Raw genomic sequence first — 21113 nt, 5'->3', positions numbered from 1 at the left:
TCTCAATTCCTATTCCCTTAAGAAATTTTGAGGTGAATAAGCCTCATATTGGATTATTTAGTTGCACTCATATATTTCCTTTTTCAATGAATAGTTATTTTTGATGATTTATTCAACACTGACCTGGGGGACTGAGGGATACAAAATTAAAACAGATATGGGATTGTGCACACAAAGATCTTCTAGACCATGGCAGAAGAGAAATGATACTCATATACACGGCTGATGATCAGCTATTACACACTGGCCCATCTGTGCCTGTTGTTAAAATATTGAAATACTCACATCAGGCGGTAAATAGCTGTTTTGCTGAGACCCTGAGTGACCCCCACCATTGTCTCCCCCTCACTTCACCATTGTCTGTTTGGGGATCTCTCCAGACCTAGCCATAATCTAGCAACTAAAGGGTTAACATCTGGCCCAGGGGGAGCTTCCAGGAGCCCAGAGCCACCAAGGCTAAGTTGGCATCCTTTCTGATTGGCCAGTACCCGTGCCATGTTGGGCTATTAAATATCGATTTTTTTTCACATCACCTTGATATTTTTGTGTAAAAATATCAGATATTTTGGCTATAACTCTATCACAAGTATAAGGGCCCATAATACTCATTAGAAATTAATGCATGCTAAAGGAAAGATACTGTTTGTGTGCGATAGAAATATGGAAAAGGAGGGGTTGTATCTAGTGAGGAGCATGAGGGAAATCTTTGGGAGAAAATGGCTTTTGAACTTTGAAGGCCCTTATTATTTGGACAGGTTTAAATGGAGAAAGTCATCACCAGCATACTGAATGCTACTCATTCATTCTCCTTCATCCATTCATTTAGCAGCATTTCTTGAACATCCATCATTGTGAGGCAGTGCAATATACTTAAGAGCACAAGTTTTGGAATCAGTCTAAAGGGAATCCCAGTTCTGCACTTAACACCTGTGTGATCTTGGGCAAGTACCTACCTCTCGGTACCTTAGTGTCTTTATATACAAAATGGGGATAATAACAGAGCTTACCTCTTAGGGTTGTTTGAGATAATGAACTAATCTAAGGCACTGGCTTCCAAATGTTAGCTTGTATTGGAATGAACTGGAGGACTTGTTAAAACATTGCCAGGCCCCACCCCAAAATTTCTGATGTAAGAATTTACATTTCAAATAAATTTCAGGTGATGTTGAGACTGCTGGTCTAGGGACCATACTTTGAGAACCACTAATGTAAAATGTTTAGAACAATGCCTGGTGCATAAGCACTATGTAAGTGTTAACTCTTTTTCTCTTTCCTCCTTTCCCTCCCTCTTCTCCCTTCCCTTTATCTCTCCCTCCTTTCTCCCTCTCTCTCTACCTTCTCTTGTTCTTCTTTCCCTCCTTTCTTCATCCCTCCCTTCCTTTCTTATCTATTTAATCTGTGCCAGACATTGTACCTAAATACTGGATGAGATAAAAATGAGAGAAAGATGTGATTCCTCCACTCAAGGAGGTCACATTCTAATAGAGTCACTTCTTAAATAATTACAACGTTAGAAAAGAGCATTGTGATGTAAAAAGATTATCTACCTAGTTTGATAGATTTATTTTACTTAAATAACTACCTCTATGACTGAATCAATTAAATTTACTGTTCTGAGAGATTGAAAGACAATACCTTAAATGGATGACTTAGACTCTTAATGGTATTTATATTTGTTTTTCAGTTGTTAGTATATTAATTTCCTACTAGGAAATAATTAATGTGTTAAAAATAGTTTGAGTAAAGTCAAGTTTGAGTATCTAGAGATCTTGAAAGGTGTTCTTCTGTTGAAGATGATGATTATTTCTAGTTGGAAATTTTGGGTGATTTTACCCTGTTTTCTTTGCAGTTCATATTATGCTCAAATTCTTTAAAGTGTGTATGTATTTTAGATAATTATTATAAAGAAGAGACTATATTGTACGTAACCTCCTGATCTGTCTCCTTATTTCCATTTTCAATCCCCTACCGTTTCAACTCACTATCCACACTACGTTCTTTCAGAAATCTAAGTCTAATCATACCAATCTCTTGCCTGAAGATCTTCAAGCCACACAAGGATTCTAGAACATGCCAAATGCCTTTTCCCTTTATTATATATATTGCTGCTTTTGCCTGCAAAATTCTCTTCCCTACGCATATCCTTTACCTGGCTAAATCCAATTTATCCTTCAGGTCTCAGCCTAAATATTTACTTTCTTAGAGGGGTCTTCCCTGGCATATACCCCCCAACCCCAGCCTAGATTGTCCTTTTGTTTAATGTTCTCAAGCACCCTGTGCTGCTTTGTCATAGCAATTAACACAATTGTAATGATGTACTTATCTATTTGCTTTTTTTGTTTAATGCTTTTCTCTCCTGTTGGTCTGCATGTTCCCTGGGATCAAGGGCCACGTCTATTTTTGGATGAATGAATGAATGAATGAACTATTAATCAAATAATTAATATAAATTAGAGTTTCACTATGTAGTCTTAAAATCAATTATATGCAGTAACCAAAATAGCCACACAGTGTCGCTAAAGTTTTAGTCCTTTGGGTGAAATAGGTGAATAATTTGATACGAAATTATGGTTGGGGAATTTCCTTAAAAAAATTTTTTTTTTAATTTTAACTAGGCTCCATGACCAACATGGGGTTCGAATTCATGACCCTGAGATGAAGAGTCACATGCTCTGACAACTGAGCCAGCCAGACATCCCTGGTCCAGAAATTTTCTAATTTGTATTCCAGTTTTTAAATTTTTATCAGAGGCTAGATTATATCTCTATATATTGGTTAACTCTTTCAAGCAGAGAGAATCTGTCTATAGTAATATATATGTAGGCAGGGCAAGGGTTTTATAGACCTATCAGACTTTAAAATTTTTACTTTAGTAGATTAGTTTCAAAAGACAATTTTTTGGAGATGCTGGCGGCATATTTAATGTTTAGTAAAAATGAATTATTTTGTATATCTTTTGCCTCCCAAACTAAAATATAACTTTTAGAGAGTATAGTTACCTTTTTTTTTAAACTTCCCTCCTCTCCAGCAGAATCCTATATATGGAAATTCATACTCACTTGAACGAATGGGTGAATTAGTATCCCTTTTTTAGATCTTCTACCCAAATCTTTGGAACCTCTCTGAAATCATATTTTAATTAGCCTTTATTGAAAATAACAATAATATCGGTACAAGTATACAATAAGTATATAATAACAAGTATATAATAACAGTAGTTCTCTTTTCTCTTAAAGCTACACATGGCAGTACTTACAGTAAGTACACATTTGAAGACCAAACTTGTGTCTCTACTATATTGTTTTTTGGCAAGTAAAACATTAAAACAGTACTATCCCAACTTCTCCCTGAATTTCTTTATCTGTCCTATGACATTTTAGAATAAAAAAAGTAGAATCTACCAGAAGTTTTAATGAAAGATCACAAAGTTATGCATTTCTAAGGTATATTACAACACATGGGAAAGTATATAGGATATACTATCTGCTTCACATATTAGCTATCAGGATTTCATCTTTTTGAGTTTCTTTACAGACTCAGAGCTTTTTGTTTTTGTGGTTGTATAGACTTTTTTGAAGTTTTGTGTGCTTCTGAGTGTAACATGCTATGTATAGTTAAGAATAGAAAGAAAATGAGAAGATACCATGGAAAGTTCTAGATATTTTATCTATTTAAGCATTTTTAAACCATAACAAATTATTTTGAGATATGTATATCTCAGTCCTCAGTTAATAGAGCACAAATTGAACTCTTCACATAGAAAATGTATTCTGTGAGGAGTAATCTAGTAAGTTTCAGAAATTAAATGTTATTTATTTCTCCTTAAACAGCTTTACACAAATCCCAAGGAACCTGAGGTAAGAACACACATTGAGATGGGATTATATTTAAATATGTTTACCTGAGTTGAGGCTATTGATTATGTTACTAGATTACTATGTGAGCAAAGTAACTCATTGTGAGCTTTTTCAGTGTGTTTTGTTATAAACTTCACCAGTTCTTTATTACGAGATTTTAAAAACTACATAGGGGTGTTAAAAAAAGAAAATAAAAAAGCATAGAGGAGCCTATTCCCTAACATGTTAAAATTAAAAATCTCTGCATGTATAAAACCACATTTTATTGATTATTTTAACTGATTCTGAATCCTTTCTGTTTGTGACCTTTTGGAAAATACAGCATAATTATAAACTTTTCCTTTTTTTGCCAAACTAAATTCTCCCCTACTTGACCTTTTCATAGATTTTCAGATCTTTACTTCCTCTTTCTCTCATAAGTTCTTCCCTGTTGAATCCTACTCATCTTCAAGGCCAACTCATGTTCAAATCTCCCATGAAAGCCTTTTGGCCTATGCTGTTCACGCTAATTTCCTCCTTCTCTAAATTCCTTTTCTAATGAGACCCCACAATTTAACAGTCTCAGTTGATTCATGTGGATTACTTTATCTCTTCCACCAGATTCTGAATCCTTGAGGACAAGTGTGTTGTCTTGTTTTCTGTCTCCCAGAGTGAATATCATAGTCCTGGACATGTAGTAATTACTTGTACTACTGTGTAGCAATGGCATAGAGATGGAGGGAGAAGCCCTGTGTTCTTTCTTTTCATTCTATTCTCTGTATTTTCCTCCTAGTTTCCTTTCCTTTTTCCTTGCTTTCAGTTTTCCTTCTTAAGCCTATGGATTCAGCCTAACTGGTAACATTCAAGACTAAATTAAGCATTTTTAGCCTTTAATACCCTTTTTTTGGGGGGGGGAAGATTATAAATAACTTTGAACAAGGTGGAGGAAAACTGGTACATATAGGTGGATAACAATTCCCCAATGCCTGAACTGCCCCTTATTTATTTATTTAATAATTTTTTTGTTATGTTATGTTAGTCACCATACAGTACATCATTAGTTTTTGATGTAGTGTTCCATGATTCATTGTTTGCGTATAATACCCAGTGCTCCTTTTTATCTTTGTCTCTTGTTTAGTTTCAAAATGCTTTTTTTTTTCTGTAGGTTTGAGGGGAAGTTTCCCAAACTAAAACCTTCTGATAAATTGTTAATAAAGTGGTCATTTACTTAATGCAATGAATTATTTTGTTTTCTTACACATGTAAAACTCCTAATCTGAAACCAGTGCTTTTGAGGTAGTGAAATGCTGAGCAAATTGGGCTTAACTATAGAAAACTCTTAGGGTGGAGGGTGTGTGTGTGTGTGAGGGGGTGCTGTTAAAGGAGCTTTGATGCAGGCAAAGTAATGAAGTTAGAAAACAAAAGCTTATAATATGAAGTGCTGAACTATCATTTATAACCTAGAAAAAAAATATTTTGAATGCTTACAGATTGTTCTCTATAGCAGTGATCCCTAACCTCTGTGTTCATGGTACACTTCTGATTGCTAGAAATTTTAGTGGGATGTTTGAGGGTGTTAAAAGACTCAAAAGAGCACCAAACAAGTCAGCAGTAACTACAATATAACTATGGAATAGCAATGTTCATAATGCCTAAAAGTATCCATGGGACTGTACTATTTTATAGTTGATATTTAGCATCAAGTCACTGATACAACCACTTAACTTTCCTAATCTCATTCTTTTTTTTGTTGTTAAAGATTTTGTTTATTTATTTTGAGAGAGAGAGCTTGAGAAGAGAGCATAAGCAGGGGAGAATGGCAGAGGGAGAGGGAGAAGCAGACTCACCCAGCAGGGAGCCACCAGCCACGGGGCTGGATCCAAGACCCTGGGATCATGAACCTGAGCTGAAGGCAGATACTTAACTGACTGACCCACCCAGGCGCCCCTCTCATTCTTTTATATACTCACAAAACAACATTCTCACATAAACACAGTCTTTTGGCATTTATCTGACATTGTGCCATGTTTCTTGACTCCTATCTGTAGAACTATTTCCTTCCTTAACAAAACTGAAGAAACAATAGCAATATTAACATGTACCTGAAGCAAAAATATATTTTACACATGGATTAAAATTTGTAGCAATCTTATGAAGAATCTGTCATAGTACAATAGTTGCAAACCTCTGTTAAATAAGTGTGCTTACCCAGTCCAGCGGCCAATGGAGTTTTGGACATTGCACAGAGTTGTGGTATTTCTGTACTAGAAGTTTTGTTCTGGTTGCTCCATTTCCATGACAAAGATGAACTGAGAAAAGTAACTAAAGTAGTGAAGAGGGATAGTGTAGCTTTCCTATAGATACACACTATAAAATGTGTGAAGGGTATTAATAAGTGTGTAAACCAAAACGTGAATATGTTAAGGAAAGGTTTACACAACTTAATGCATGATAGAACTATAAAGAATGGCTACAGGGGTGCCTGGATGCTTAGTTACTTAAGCATCTGAGTCTTGATTTCAACTTAGATCTTGATCTCAGGGTCGTGAGTTCAGTCCCCTTGTTAGGCTCCACCCTGGACATGGAGCCTACTTTAAAAAAAAAAAAAAGGCCATGTTTCAATACTGTGAGGACATAAATCTTATTGTTTCACCATCTATTCCTTTGTGCCTATTGGAAGTGGTCAGCATCCATTTTTAATAGACTGTTTCAAGAACTAAACTATACATGGTTCCTGTTTCTAGCCACAATTTGGTTTTAGAGACTTTGTTTAAAAAAAAATCCTTGTAGGATGAAATCCTAATTGAGTGTGAACTCTATCCTGGCTTAATATTTTATTCAGGAAATCTTAATTGGGTTCCCTTTATGTGCCTAGCGCTGTTGAAGGTGTAAAAACATAGGAGTTAATGGGATAGACAAGGGTCCTGCTCTCTGGAAGTTTACATTCTTTTATCCTTGAGGGAGGATAAACAATAAACAAGCAAAAATGAGCAATATAGTTTCAGATAGTCCTAATGCTATGAAGAAAATAAAAGAAAGGTAGTGTGCTGGAGAGTGCCAAGGTAGGGAATGGAGAAGGATTGGAGTGTAGTCTATGGAAGGCCTTCGGAGCTAAGCCTGAAGGGCCAGAGGAGTCAGCCTATGCAGGTCTGTGAGAGGCAATGGCACATGACTGGCAGAATAGCACTGTGGTTAACATTGTAGGAGCTGGAGTCAAATCCCAGCTCTAACACTTACTAGCCTCATGTATAATAAGGATAATAATACCTACCCTCAGAGCACTGACTGCTTAAGAATGAATAAATGTAGGGGCGCCTGGGTGGCACAGCGGTTAAGCGTCTGCCTTCGGCTCAGGGCGTGATCCCGGCGTTATGGGATTGAGCCCCACATCAGGCTCCTCTGATATGAGCCTGCTTCTTCCTCTCCCATTCCCCCTGCTTGTGTTCCCTCTCTCGCTGGCTGTCTCTATCTCTGTTGAATAAATAGATAAAATCTTAAAAAAAAAAAAAAGAATGAATAAATGTAGAGCGTTTAGGGCAGTGCCCAAATATTATCATCATCAACTGGAGACAGCATGTTCCTGAGTATAGCTGTACAAAGGTCCTAAGGCAGCAAGGCATCTTGTGTGTTCATAGACAGAAAGGGTGCCCTGAGCCTGGAGCTTAGTGGGTAGGAGAGAAGGAAGTAGAAGATAAAGTCAGAGAGGTAGACAAGGGACAGATGTGTAAGATCTTGTGGGCTAAGGTAGTTTTTGGATTTTATTCCAAGGGCAATGGGAAACTGTTGTGGTGTTTTAAGCAAAGGAGTGACATGGTCTGATTTATATTTTCAAAAATGCTTTTTGGCTATAGAACAGAGAATGAATTACTGGAGGAATAGTTTGCAAGCAAGGAGATCAGATGAAGAGAGATAGTGGTGTTTTGGACAGGGTGATCATAATGGAGATTTGGGATATGCTTTGGAGATAGTTCTGAAAGGTCTTGCCAATGGATTGGAATGTGAAGGGAGGAGAAAAGGCTGTATATGTTGCTCTTGCTTTGGTATCTGAATATATTCAGTATGATTAACAGAAACCATTGTTGAATGGTTTAAAGGCACGTCTTTATTAGGTGACACGTTAATCTGAAAAGCAGGAAAATGTTTTATGCAATGTTAAGAAGAGACTAATGTCTGCTGTAAATATATCTTCTGTCATAATCAGAGTCAGACTGAAGTTATAAGGGATTAGCATCTTGTGTGAAACCATTGTAAACATAACTCTCATGAATTGCTTCAGGACCAAATAACATGTTAATAAAATTATCAGCTGCTAAAGGATCTACTCTTGTTATAATTTAAAAAAAATAAAAGCTCAGAGCATCGAAAAGCTAGAGTTTGTTGTGAAACAGGGGCAGACAGGAAGAATAGACATCGTTTGCTTGGCGGGGCAATTACACCCAGCATGAATGAGCAAAGAGAGGATGCTGTGTATCTTGCCTGTCTGGGGCGAACCTATTGCAGTAGGCACCTTTAACATCACATACCTCTCCTACTGTATTCACATAGCAGCCTTCTAAATTTTGTTTGATTTCCCAAGTAGACTGTCTTGCTAGAAAAATATTTTTTTTCTTTTAAATTAAGTGCATTACAAATCAGCTGTCTCAGAGTTTAAGCAGCATGAACCAATTTCCCCAGGACCTGATAACCTGTGATTAAGTTGTTTGCTAAGATTTTAAGATCAGTAAAGCTGGGGGAACAAGTCTTAGAATAAAGTAACAGAGGGGCACCTGGGTGGCTCAGTCGTTAAGTGTCTGTCTTTGGCCCAGGGTATGATCCCAGGGTCCTGGGGTAGAGCCCTGCATCGGGATCCCGGCTCCACTGGGAGCCAGCTTCTTCCTCTCCCACTCACCCTGGTTGTGTTCCCTCTCTCGCTGGCTGTCTCTCTGTCAAATAAATAAATAAATAAATAAATAAATAAATAAATAAATAAATAAATGTTTTTTTTAAAAAAAAGAATAAAGTAACAGAAACATTGAGACTTTCTGATCAATCTAACATCCTTATTCCCATAGTATCAAGACCAACTATTGAAACAGATGAATGAAGGGTATTTTTTGTGTTCTGACTTAAACTTACGCCCTTTACCTGTCTTTTGGACCTTCTCCAGATCTGTGGACAAGCTGTACAATATATCTTGGTCAAACGTTTGCTTCAACTACAAGACAATCATCTTATTTTACATGGAGTATGTCTCTTATGAGGATATATGTCCCTCTTTATTTCTAGCTTTCTTAACATTGAGGAGAGCAAATAGCAGTGGTATCTGAGTTTTTAGTGCAGGATGAAAAAAATGAGACCTGATGTCATAGATCCTGGTTCCTTTTTGAATTTTTCTAGTTTTCTCATTGCCATTCCAGTCTTCCCTGAATTACTGTAGTAGCCTCTTAATTGCTTTCATGGTTTCCACTTCTTCCTTTTGCACTATTAAAATAGCCAGGGTGATCCTAAAAACGTGCGAATTACTCCCATGCTTAAAACACTTCAGTGTATTTCTGGTTTACTTAGAATAAAATCCAAACCCCTTATCGTTGCCAGTAAAGCCCCACATCCTCATCTCCTACGCTCTCTTACTTGCTTACTCATCACCAGCCACTTGGCTTCCTCTTTGACCTTGAAAGAGGCTTACTTTCCTGCTTTAGAGCTTTGCAGTGCTGTTCCCTCTTCCTAGGATATTCCATCCTCCCCCAAATCTGCACATGACCCTTTTTTTCACTGAGCCTCGGCTCAAGCATCACCCCTTCAGGGAGGCCATCCTTGGCCTTCCAAACCAAATCAGCACCTCTCCGTCTATTCTTTTTCACAGTTTGTGCTTCAAATTGTTCACAGTACTTATTACTATCTGAAATTAATATATTTGTTTACTTATTTATTGACTATCTCTCTCACCAGGCTGTCTATTCCAGAAAAACAAGGACCTTTTTTTGTCATGTCACCACCTTTTTGCTTGTCACCACTTTGACTCCAGTGCCTAACACAAAGTAGACGTTTGATAAATAGCCGTTACATGAACCATGAATGGTTTCTCAACTGGTTTCACTGTCATTTACCTATGCCAGGGCAGATACTTGACTCTGCGTCTTAGTTTCTCCAGCTTTGAAACAGTAACAATAGAATTTGCCATCTAACTCATTTTTAGCATGGAGGAGAAAAATTAAGTTATCTTTATATCTGGAAATATTACTCCTGAATAATGTTATGCTGTGAAACAAAGAGGTATGTAAGTAATATAGTAGGCATACAATAAAAATATTCCTCACCTATTACCAGATAAGGTTCTGGATTTCTTTTTGTAAGTAATTTCTTTCTCTATTCCCTTTGATATTTCTAGAAAGTGACTGAGATATACCAGTTCAAATTCAAATACACGAAAGAAGGAGCCACTATGGATTTTGACAGGTAGAATCTAATTGTTTAATGAACATGAGAAATAGGACGGAGGTAAACATAAGCTTCTTGAAGCCATAGATAGGCCTTATATTTCCTTTGTAATTTCCCTTTGTAACTAATCCTACAAAAACCCTCTATTATTAATAATAGTAATAATTGTTTAAATTTCTGAAATCTATGGATGAAGTTGGGGGGAATAGAGTCTTCCTTTGCTTCTTTCCCTCTTCTCCTCATTGGTGATGTTAGTGAGGTCTAAAGGCGTTAAGTTTGGTGGTTAAGAGTTCCAATTCCTTAGGCGTCTGCCTTCGGCTCAGGGTGTGATCCCAGCATTGTGGGATCGAGCCCCCACATCAGGCTCCTCTGCTATGAGCCTGCTTCTTCCTCTCCCACTCCCCCTGCTTGTGCTCCCTCTCTTGCTGGCTGTCTCTCTCTCTCTCTGTCAAATAAATTAAAAATTTAAAAAAAAAAAAAAGAGTTCCAATTCCTAAGGCAGAGAGACCTAGCTTGGAACACTCCATTATTGGTCTAACTTCGGACAGATTACTTAACCTCCCTAGATATTAGTATTCTCATCTGCACAGTGGAATTAATAATATTTACATCATATGGCTGCTGTGACTGTTAAATTGCAATGCATATACAAAGCTTTGCCCATGCCTGGCCTATATTAAAAAGCCAATAAATGGTAGCTGGTGGTAGTGGTAGTGATGGTAGTGGTCCTTGGAGGCAATGGTGGTTGGTGGGTGGCATAGCGGTAGCAATTATATTAATGAGGCTGTCTACATGGTGTTGATTGAAGAACTCCATAAGATTCTATTTAGACCCTAACCTGAAGTTTCTCAGTTGCTATGCTAAGATATTAATCTTTTTTGCCCTCGTTGTAGCCAGATCAGATCTGGAGTAGATTTAACTCCTGAACTATTGCTTATAGATACAAACATTCTCATCTACATCTCCCAGTATATCATACAAATGTAATTTTTTATTTGTGTCCCTGTATGGAAAAGACTGGAAAGCACTACATTTTCCTATCAAGTTTAAAATGCCAAGTTTTAGATATACTAATGGGTTAAAGAGCAAAGACAAGGGCATTTGCTTAGAAAGATCCCTGGTGTAGGTGGAGATGTTTTATTGAAGAGTAACATTTATTCCCATCCCAGTAGCTTTTGGATTCAGGAAGATCTAAGTTTTGCCGATGAGATGGAATAGAAGTGTGGGGGGTGGATGGTGGTGAAAAGGCCTGGGTGGTAGAGGGCTCCAAGTCAGGGGAATGAGTGCCCGTGAAAGGAGCAAGTCTGAAGAGAAACGTGGCCTAATTCTCAATTTTCTGCTATTAGCTCTGTTTTATCATTTACTGCAAGTTTGAGGATTTCTCTCTGAGATTCACTTCCTTAATTATCCTCTCATTTGTAAAACTTACAGACAGCACTAGGATGTGCAGAGGAAGTAAGTTTTAGTAATGAGGATTAAAATATTAATCATCATAAGCTAGCATTTATATAGCATTGTACAGATTGTACAACACTTTTCGTACATATTCTTTCACATTAAACAGTTGCCTTTTACTTTCCAAAATTTAAATGTAAGTACTACTGGCAACCAGATTAATCTCTTTTGTTATGAAGGCACGTATGCCAAGTGCTGAGCGGTAAAACAGCTACTAAGGAGAAGAGAAGGTAATGCAAATTACTAATTTCCTAGAAACCAAAGGTAGACATTTATTTAAATGATCAGTCCTACAAAATTATCTTATCACCTCGTCCATAGTAAAGATAATTTCCCTTTTAAAAGAGTGCAAGGGAGTCTTGAGTATGATTTTGCATGGTTATGATTTTATGAATATGGTGCATATTAAAAGATCCCATGAGCTAAATGCTATAGCCCTTCACTTGGGTTACCTATTTCAAATTGGTTAAATCTTAGTAGACAAAACTTTGTTGTTCAAAATCAAAAAAAGGAGCCAATGTATTCACTTAATGTCTGTTTTATGAATCCATACTTACTTAGGATTATTATTCACTATTGAGTGCTTACTATGTGAAAGGGATTATGCAAATATATTGCAGTGATAGTCCTTCCTAGAAGCTACTCAAATATGAGACCAATTTGAGAAGAAAATTTTGGAGAGAAATAAAGAAATATTTAGAATTAGAAGGTAGTTTGGTTCAACTTGTACATTCATCCATTAATTCCATGAATGTTTACTGAGTATTTACTCTAGCTGGCACCAAACAGTACTGTGGACATGAAAGATAGAGCCATGCATAATCTAGAGGGGGGGCATACAAACTATTATAAATAGGAGTAGTGTATAGAAATTATCAGGGAAAACTTCCTCGAAGAGGTGACACATGAGCTAGCTATTAAAGGATGGATTCAGGAGAGTCAGGAAAAAAAGTGGGAAAAGCACAATACAAGCAAAGTGAACAGCAAATGCAAATGCATGTGGATGAGAAGAAACTGGGTAGTAAATGCAGATGAAGTTGGAGGTGAGGGCATCCCTGGTCATGAAATGCATCGTGTACACATACCATTCTTGAATTTGATTGAAAGGTGATGAGTGTGATAAAATTTTAAGCTAGAGAGTGACATGAACAGATTTTCCTGTTAGATATATTATTGTGGCAGTGGCATAGAGAATGTTATTGCAGTTCAGACAAGAAAACAAGAAGAATAGATAGCCATTGTTGCAATCCATGTAAAAGGAAGGGATGTCTCTGACAGATAACCAGATGGTAGAAAGGCCCAGAGCTGATGACCAATTTTCATTTTTTTTTAAAGATTTTATTTATTTATTCGACAGAGACAGACAGCCAGCGAGAGAGGGAACACAAGCAGGGGGAGTGGGAGAGGAAGAAGCAGGCTCATGGCGGAAGAGCCTGATGTGGGGCTCGATCCCACAATGCCGGGATCACGCCCTGAGCCGAAGGCAGACGCTTAACTGCTGTGCCACCCAGGTGCCCCTGATGACCAATTTTCAAATAGAAAATCTGGAGAGGTGTGGAAATGTGTCTAAGCTTATCCCAGAAGTGAGCTAACTGACCTAGGATGTCTAAATGACTTGACACACGTCATTCAGTTGGTTAGCAGCAGACCCAATATTAGATGTCAGGTGTCCTAATTCCAAATCCATTATTCTCACCATTATGGCATGTAGTTATTTGTAACTCAAATTTTTAAAAAATCAGGTCATGTTTAAAATGCCTTAAGGGAACTTGCCACTTAAGAAATCCATTGTATATAATAGTAAAAAATACAATCACTGCTCTAATTTACATTCTAAAAATGATCTCAAGTGTCCTGATGTTTACTTTATATTTATTTGATCAGATGGTAAAGAGTATTGTTCTTTTTGAAATAGATTTTCAATATTGTACATGATTGAAAAGTATGTTGTTTTTCTATATGGTTATAGCAGTAGTACAAGCTTCGAAAGTGCGACAAACAGTGAAGATATTAAGAAAGCCAGTGTTCTACTGATCCGTAAATTATATATACTGATGCAGAACCTTGGACCCCTTCCTAATGATGTTATACTTACTATGAAGCTCCACTACTATAATGCAGGTAGGTGGAGACCTCTAGTTAAATTCCTTCTTAACTATCGAAGTAATATTTTATATGGAGAGAGAGTATCTGAAAGAGGTATCTGTTGCTACACACGAAAGATTAATTTGACTTCTTCTATTGAAACTCACAGTTTTCTTGGTTTTCTGCCCTTTTCATTTTGCAGTGACTCCACATGATTACCAACCCCCTGGTTTTAAAGAAGGGGTAAACTCACACTTCCTGCTGTTCGAGGGGGAGCCTGTAAACCTGCAAGTGGGATTGGTCTCCACTGGCTTTCATAGCATGAAAGTAAAAGTCACAACTGAGGCCACCAGAGTGTCTGATTTGGAGAACAATCTCTTTCAGGAGAATGGCACTACTGAGATCGCTCATCAGGGTCTAGACTTCGATGAAGAAGAAGAGGAATGCAACAATCATGTAAGGCAAGGCTTTAGCGAGCCTCCATTGCTTCAGCTAAACACAGCTAACATTTTTAATTCCTACATAGGTTATGTCACAGTAACAGTCCAATGGAGTCTGTCAGGTATAAAAACGAAAACAAAATTAGCCTCTGACCTCAGGGAGTCTTTATTGTAAAAAAAAGTACTGTCTTCAAGAAGAGGATATACTTTGTTAGTTGAAATTGTCCATGACTAGGAGTAAGAAAAAAAAAGACTTTCCAGTATACTTCTTTTATAAAAGGCACCCATGAATTTAGAAAATTTGGGATTTTCTTTTTTTGATTTATATGTAACATTTTAGAATTTAAAAAATATTCTAGGTATTTATTCATACTCACTGAAAGTATAAATAAGTTCTTGATAATTGAGTGGGGGGAGGTTGGGGGAGATGGATAAACTCAAGTCAGAGTGAAAACAAAATGATAGTCAACTGTTGGTTATGAAGAGAGAAACAAGCTCTGGAGCTAGGTCCCTGGGGAAAGCCAGGAGGCTGGGGCATTTCGAGCCACTGGAGCCAAACGTATAGGCCTCTGAGCCCTTTACTTTCCTACTTCCTCCAGTAGAGACTTGGAGTTTAGTACTTGCTAGGGCCCCACAGTGTCCTGGCCTGTCATCTGGATAACAAAGTTTACTGTATGTCAATATTATTTTTAAAAAGTTCTGAGTTAGACATAAAAAATTTTCAGACTGTTTAATGGGAGGTGATGCTATAAAATCTTTTCAGGAGCTATTTTCAAATTGGGATGCTAATTTATTTGCTTGAGATGATTTGAGTCCTACTTAAAAAGATGACTGTAGTAAATAACGTTCGAAGGTTCTTTTTGGTTCTTTAAATTTGTGTTAGATTTAATATATTGAAAAGAGTCCTTAATATAAATAATACAACCAAACGGGATTTTTTTTCATCTTTGATATTTTCACAGTGTCACACATGCTAATGGCTTTATAGTTTGATGCAACTTTCTTCTGATTCTGTTCCAAGAAGATGCAGTTAACGTAGACTGGTTTAAAAAAAATAAAGGTTAAGAAAAGAATGGGCATGTTTCAGCTGGATTTTTATTTTTTAAAATTAAGAATTTATCTTTTACCAATGGAAATGGAAGTGGACAACTTGAGAAGGAATAGCTCAATAGATAGATTAAATAAGACATGTGATAACACTTTCCAAGCATATGTTTAGTAGGAACTATATATACAAAAATCAGGACTTTGTGGTAAACTCATTCAGTTTGCCAATTATATGAAAAAATTTAGTAAGTCTAGTGAACAGCTTGCTGACAGTTTGTCACTGAAAATTCTGTTGTTTTTCTTCATGGAACACACACATTCATACACATTTTATTTTGTAGAACATTTATGTAGAACATTTTATGCTTTTAAAAATCATTTTATTTTGAAAATATCACGCACACAGCAGTGTGTATGAAATAGTATGTGCAGTTTAAAGAATAATGAGAACATCCACGTAGCCTCCATTCAGGTTAAGAAATAGAACATTGTCACTACCTTAGAAGCCACCGTATGCCCCTTCCTTGTGGCACCCCTTCCTTCTCCTCCAAATGTAGCCACACTCCTAACTTCTATGATAATCCTTCTATTACTCTTCTTTAAAATTTTACCATCTATGAGTATATCCACTTGTTTAAAACTTTTATACAAATGTAATCATACTCTTAAGTTACTCTTCCATGATTTGCTTTTTTCTTGACCATCAAAAATGAGATTTATCCGTTTGTGTGTGGTTGTGCATTCATTTTCACTGCTGTAGAATAGTCTAGTCTTGATAGACATTCTTTCTTTCTTTTTAATTGTTACAAGCATTCACGTACACATCTCCTAGTATATATTTGCAAGATATCCCTAGAGCCTATACCGAAGAATCCTAGGGCTTATACACTTTCAACTGTTAGTAATGTCGAACTGTTTTCCAAAGTGGCTGTAGCAATTTGTACTCCACCAGCACTGCAGGACTGTGCTGTACATTCTTGCCAACACTTCATGTTATTCGAATTTATGTTTTCTGTCTATCTACAGGATGTGAAATGGTAATATTTCATGATTGTATTTGCATTTCCCTGAATATTAGTGAGTTTGAGGATCTTTTCATGTATATTGGCCATTCTGGTTTTCTTATATATAAAGGAACTGTTCAAGCCTTTCATTTCTTTTTCTATTGGATTATTTATCTTTTCCTCATTGATTTAAAAAACATGTTCTGATTAATAATTCTTCTTCACTTATTTATGTTCTAATAATTTTTCCATGTTTGTGACATGTCTTTTCACTTTTTTAAAGATGTCTTTGGTAAAGAGAAGTTCTTTTTTTTTTTTCCAGGTAAAGAGAAGTTCTTAGTTTTAATGTAATCAAATATTTTCCTCTAACATGTGCTTTTGAATATTCTTAAGAAGTTTTTCTTTACCTGAGGTCATTTATAATACAGTAGTACTGTCTTATCTGTGGTTTGGCTTTCTGCAGTTCAGTTATCCTTGGTCAGCTACAGTCTGGTAGTAGATAACCCTCCTTCTGACATATTGTCAGAAGGTCAGTAGTAGCGTAACACTACATCCTAATGTTTACATCACCCACCTCACTTTATTTCACCACATAGGCATTTTATCATCTCACATCATCACAAGAAGAGTAAATATAGTACAGTAAGATATTTTGAAAGGGAGAGAGACCATACTCACATTATTTTTATTACATTACATTATTATATTGTTCTATTTTATTAATAGTTACTGCTAATCTCTTACTGTGCCTAACTTATAAATTAACTTCATTATAGGCATGTGTGTGTAGGAAAAAACATAGTATATATAGGGTTCAGGACTATTTATGGTTTGTGCACCCACTGGAGGTCTTGGAATATATTCCCTGCAGATAAGGGGCACTACTGGATTCTCCAATATTTTATTCTAAGAATTTTGAGGCTTTTCATTTTACATTTAGGTTTTTATTCCACTTCAAGTTTATTTTTATTTGTGGTATGAGGTAAACCAGACCCCTTTAAAATTTTTAAATTCAAGTATAACTTACATACAGAAAAACATATCATAAAGATACAGCTCAATAAATATTCACAACTGAACATCAGGGCTGGGATGAGGGTGAGGCAAGCAAGGTGAGGGTAAGTGGGTTCTTAAATTTTGCTTCTTAGGTAACTTGTTTGTCTCACCTTTGTCCCAGCCTACTGAATAAACATGTGAAATCAACACCCAGATGAAGAAACAAAATACTACCAGTTCCTTAGAAATCCAAGACTCTTATTTTGAGGTCACTCAATAAGAATATCTCTATCCTGACTTCTGTTAGCATAGATTAGTTTCTCTTGTTTTTTATTTTATAGATATAGAGTCATACAGTATGAGCCATTTGTTCAGTCAATATTACGTTGTGAGATTTATCCATATTCTTGCATGTTGTTGTAGACCATTCTTGCTATTCACTCCTCTAGCGTTGATGGGCATTTGGATAGCTTTCCGGTTTTGACTATTGTGACTAGTACTGCTCTGAACATTCTGAACATGTTTTTTAGTGAAATATGTACACATTTCTGGTGGGAATAGAACTGCTAGGGGTAGATTTGCTGGGTCAAGGATATGTGTACGTTTAGTTTTAATAGATACTACAAAACAATTTCCAAAGTGGTTCTGCCAACTTATACTCCCATCAGCAGTGTATGAGAGTCGTGGTTGCTCCACATCCTCACCACCCTTGGCATTTTCTATCTTTTTAATTTTAGCCATCCCTGTGGGTGTGTAATGTTATGTCACTGTGGTTTTAATTTGCAGTTACCTGATGACTACTGAAGATGAACATCTTTCCATAGGTGTTTTGGCCATGTTGGTTATACTCTTTGGTGAAGTGTCTTTTCAAGTTGTCATTTTTTTCTATTGGGCTCTATTGGATTGTCTTTCATTCTTACCAATTTGTTAGAATTCTGCGTATATATTCTATATATAAGTCCTTTGTCAGATACATGTATTGTGAGTATCTCTTTGACTTTATGAGTTGCCTTTTTAGTCTCTTACTAGTATTTTGTGAACACTAATAGTATTTGTGAACAGAATACTAATTATGTTAGTATTAATATAGTCTAATTTATCAATCTTCTCAGCTATATTTGGCAGTTTTCATTTAAAAATTTTTGTCTGTTGGAGTACCTGGGTGGCTCAGTCAGTTGAGTGTCTGACTCGTGGTTTCAGCTCAGGTCAAAGGATCAAGCCCCACCTTGGGCTTCACGCTTGGTGGGGAGTCTGCTTGAGATTCTCTTTCTTTCTCTCTCCCTTTGCCCCTCCCCTGATTCCTCTCTCTCTCTCAAATAAATCTTAAAAAAAATTTGGGGTGTCTATTTTAGGGGTGCTTGGGTGGCTCAGTCAGTTAAGCGTCCAACTTTTGATTTGAGCTCAGGTCATGATCTCGGGGTCATGAGATCCAGCCACGCATGGGACTCCACACTGAGCCTGGAGTCTGCTTAAGATTCTCTCTCTCCCTCTCCCTCTGCACCCAACCCCCACTTGTGCTTTCTCTCTCCCTCTCTCAAAAAAATTTTTTTTGTCTATTCTAAAGTTTACAGAGATATGCTATATGTTTTTCTCTAAAAGGGGGAAATAATGACAGAAACAGAAGAAATTCTTTAAATTTTAAAAGACCTCCATGAATAACTTTATACCAAAAAATATAAATACTTGACCTTTCCATCCCCCACATTCAAATATTCGTATATTGTGGTATGAAGTTATTCATGAAGATCTCTTATAATTTAAAAAATCTCTTTGTTTCTATAGCTATTTCCCTGCTTTCATATCTGTTTGCTGTTTATTTGTGCCCCATTAGTTTATCTTGGTTATATTTGCCAGAAATCAGTATTTTTTTTTAAGATTTTATCTATTTATTTGACACAGAGAGAGAGACAGTCAGCAAGAAAGGGAACACAAGCAGGGGGAGTGGGAGAGGAAGAAGCAGGCTCCCAGAGGAGCAGGGAGCCTTATGTGGGGCTCAATCCCAGGACCCTGGGATCACGCCCTGAACTGAAGGCAGACGCTTAACGACTGAGCCACCCAGGCACCCCAGAAATCAGTATTTTTAATTATCCTTTCAAAGTCATCTTTTGGTTGTCCTGATCACGTCTTTCTTTCTTTCTTTTTTTAAATATTTCATTTACTTTATTTGAAAGAGAGAGCGCACATGTAAGCGCAAGCACACATGGTGGGGAGCCAAGGGGAGAGGGAATCTGAAGCAGACTCTGTGCTGCATGCAGAGCCCCACATGGGGCTTGATCTCGTGACCACAAGATCATGACCTGAGCCGAAAATAAGAGTCAGACGCTTACCTAACTGAGCCACACTTAACTAACTGAGCCACCCAGCTGCCCCTGTCCCGATCACTTCTATGGCTTTTTGTTTGTTTTCTATTTCATTCATGTTTTGCTTTTATCTTTGCCTTCTATTTCTCTGGTTTGGTTTTGTCTCCCTGACTTCAAATTGATCTTTCCATCAATATATAGACATATATATCCTACAAGTACCTCAAATTCAGCATCTCTAAATAGAATTTCAACTTCTGACCAAATATGATCTCTCATAATGAACTCTCAGGTTCATTATGTTGGTGTTGTAACCGTGATTTTATCAAACGGCCCGACCAGGAATGTGTTCAACTTCTATGTTCTCACTTCTCACATCCCTTTGGTTACCTTCTCTGTCTGTTTTACCTTTGAAATATCTCTCGAGTTTGGCCCTACTGCCATTGTGCTGATTCAGTCTCCTTACTGAGTCTTCCTGATATCAGCATTGCCTCTCTAATCTGTCTTCTGGAGTGCCAGAGAATGAGGGTACTAAAGCTATGATAATCATTTTTGCATATTTCAAGTTCATTTATTTTGTGTAATTTCAAAGGACAGAAGGAGAAACAGGAAATGAAAATCACAGGGAGTGAGAGGAGGTTGATTTTGGCTCAGTAGAAGGAAGAACTTTCTCTTAAAAAATTTGAAAGCAATATTATAATGACATTAAAGTAATTTAAAAAGCAATGCAAACCTTCCAACTTTTCCTACCATCCTATTGATACTGTTTTCATTTTTGTATGTTCCATCACCTCCAGTCTTTTTCCAGATATACATATTTGTATATGCTTTTAATCATGGTTTATATATCCATTTGTTTTGCTTTTATACTTAACATTAACTTTTATAAATATGTTCCACCTTCACCTTCACATTTCTAATTTTAGTGACCTTTTGTTTCATTTAGGTATTTAATCTGCCTTTCTGTACTTTTAAACATTTCACATGCTCTCTCTCTGAAATAAATAAATAAATAAATAAATAAATAAATAAATAAATAAAATCAATCTTAAAAAAAACATTTAGGCTAATTCCTGATTTTGCTATTATAGATAGTGTTATAATAAATACTTTTGTATGTATGACAGAATTTTCTTTGTTTTCTAAGGATATAGTATCAGGAGTGAAATATACAGAGCCTGAAAATTTGTATAGCTCTTGAATGAGTATTACCAAATCATTTTCCAGAAGCTTGCCAGCTTCTCTACCTCTTCAGGATGGATTTTCCGACAATGACAGCTGTTAAATGAATCCGGCTGTCTTGAGCAAAATGAACTCCTTGTCATCAGCTGTGTTCAAGTATAAATATATACTCTGTTCAAGATAGGGTATTGATGATCACCTCCAGGGTGTTACAAGAGAAAATAATGATTTAGGGGAAAAGTTAAACTAGTTTGACCTCTGAGATCCCTTCCATGCTAAGATTCTCTGGGATATTTTTTAAATTCCTATCAAGAGTAATGCCTTGCTAAGCACTATGAGGAAAACAAAGAC

At 36.6% G+C, this 21113-nt stretch overlaps 1 protein-coding gene across 1 annotated transcript in view; it reads left to right on the top strand.

The window, feature by feature from the left end:
* HORMAD2 (HORMA domain containing 2) overlaps positions 1-21113 on the top strand; it is a 79618-nt gene that overhangs the window by 17992 nt on the left and 40513 nt on the right. Inside the window, exons 6-10 of the mRNA XM_034638815.1 lie at positions 3237-3257; positions 3831-3857; positions 10204-10271; positions 13678-13829; positions 13996-14249. Of these exons, the coding sequence (XP_034494706.1) occupies positions 3237-3257; positions 3831-3857; positions 10204-10271; positions 13678-13829; positions 13996-14249 (522 nt within the window). The remainder of the gene's footprint in view (positions 1-3236; positions 3258-3830; positions 3858-10203; positions 10272-13677; positions 13830-13995; positions 14250-21113) is intronic.

This window comes from Ailuropoda melanoleuca, chromosome 12 (genome assembly GCF_002007445.2).
Source record: "Ailuropoda melanoleuca isolate Jingjing chromosome 12, ASM200744v2, whole genome shotgun sequence".
Classification (NCBI taxonomy): Eukaryota; Metazoa; Chordata; class Mammalia; order Carnivora; family Ursidae; genus Ailuropoda; species Ailuropoda melanoleuca.
The sequence above is the reverse complement of the archived record's forward strand: the minus strand, read 5'-3'. Positions and strand labels throughout refer to the sequence as shown.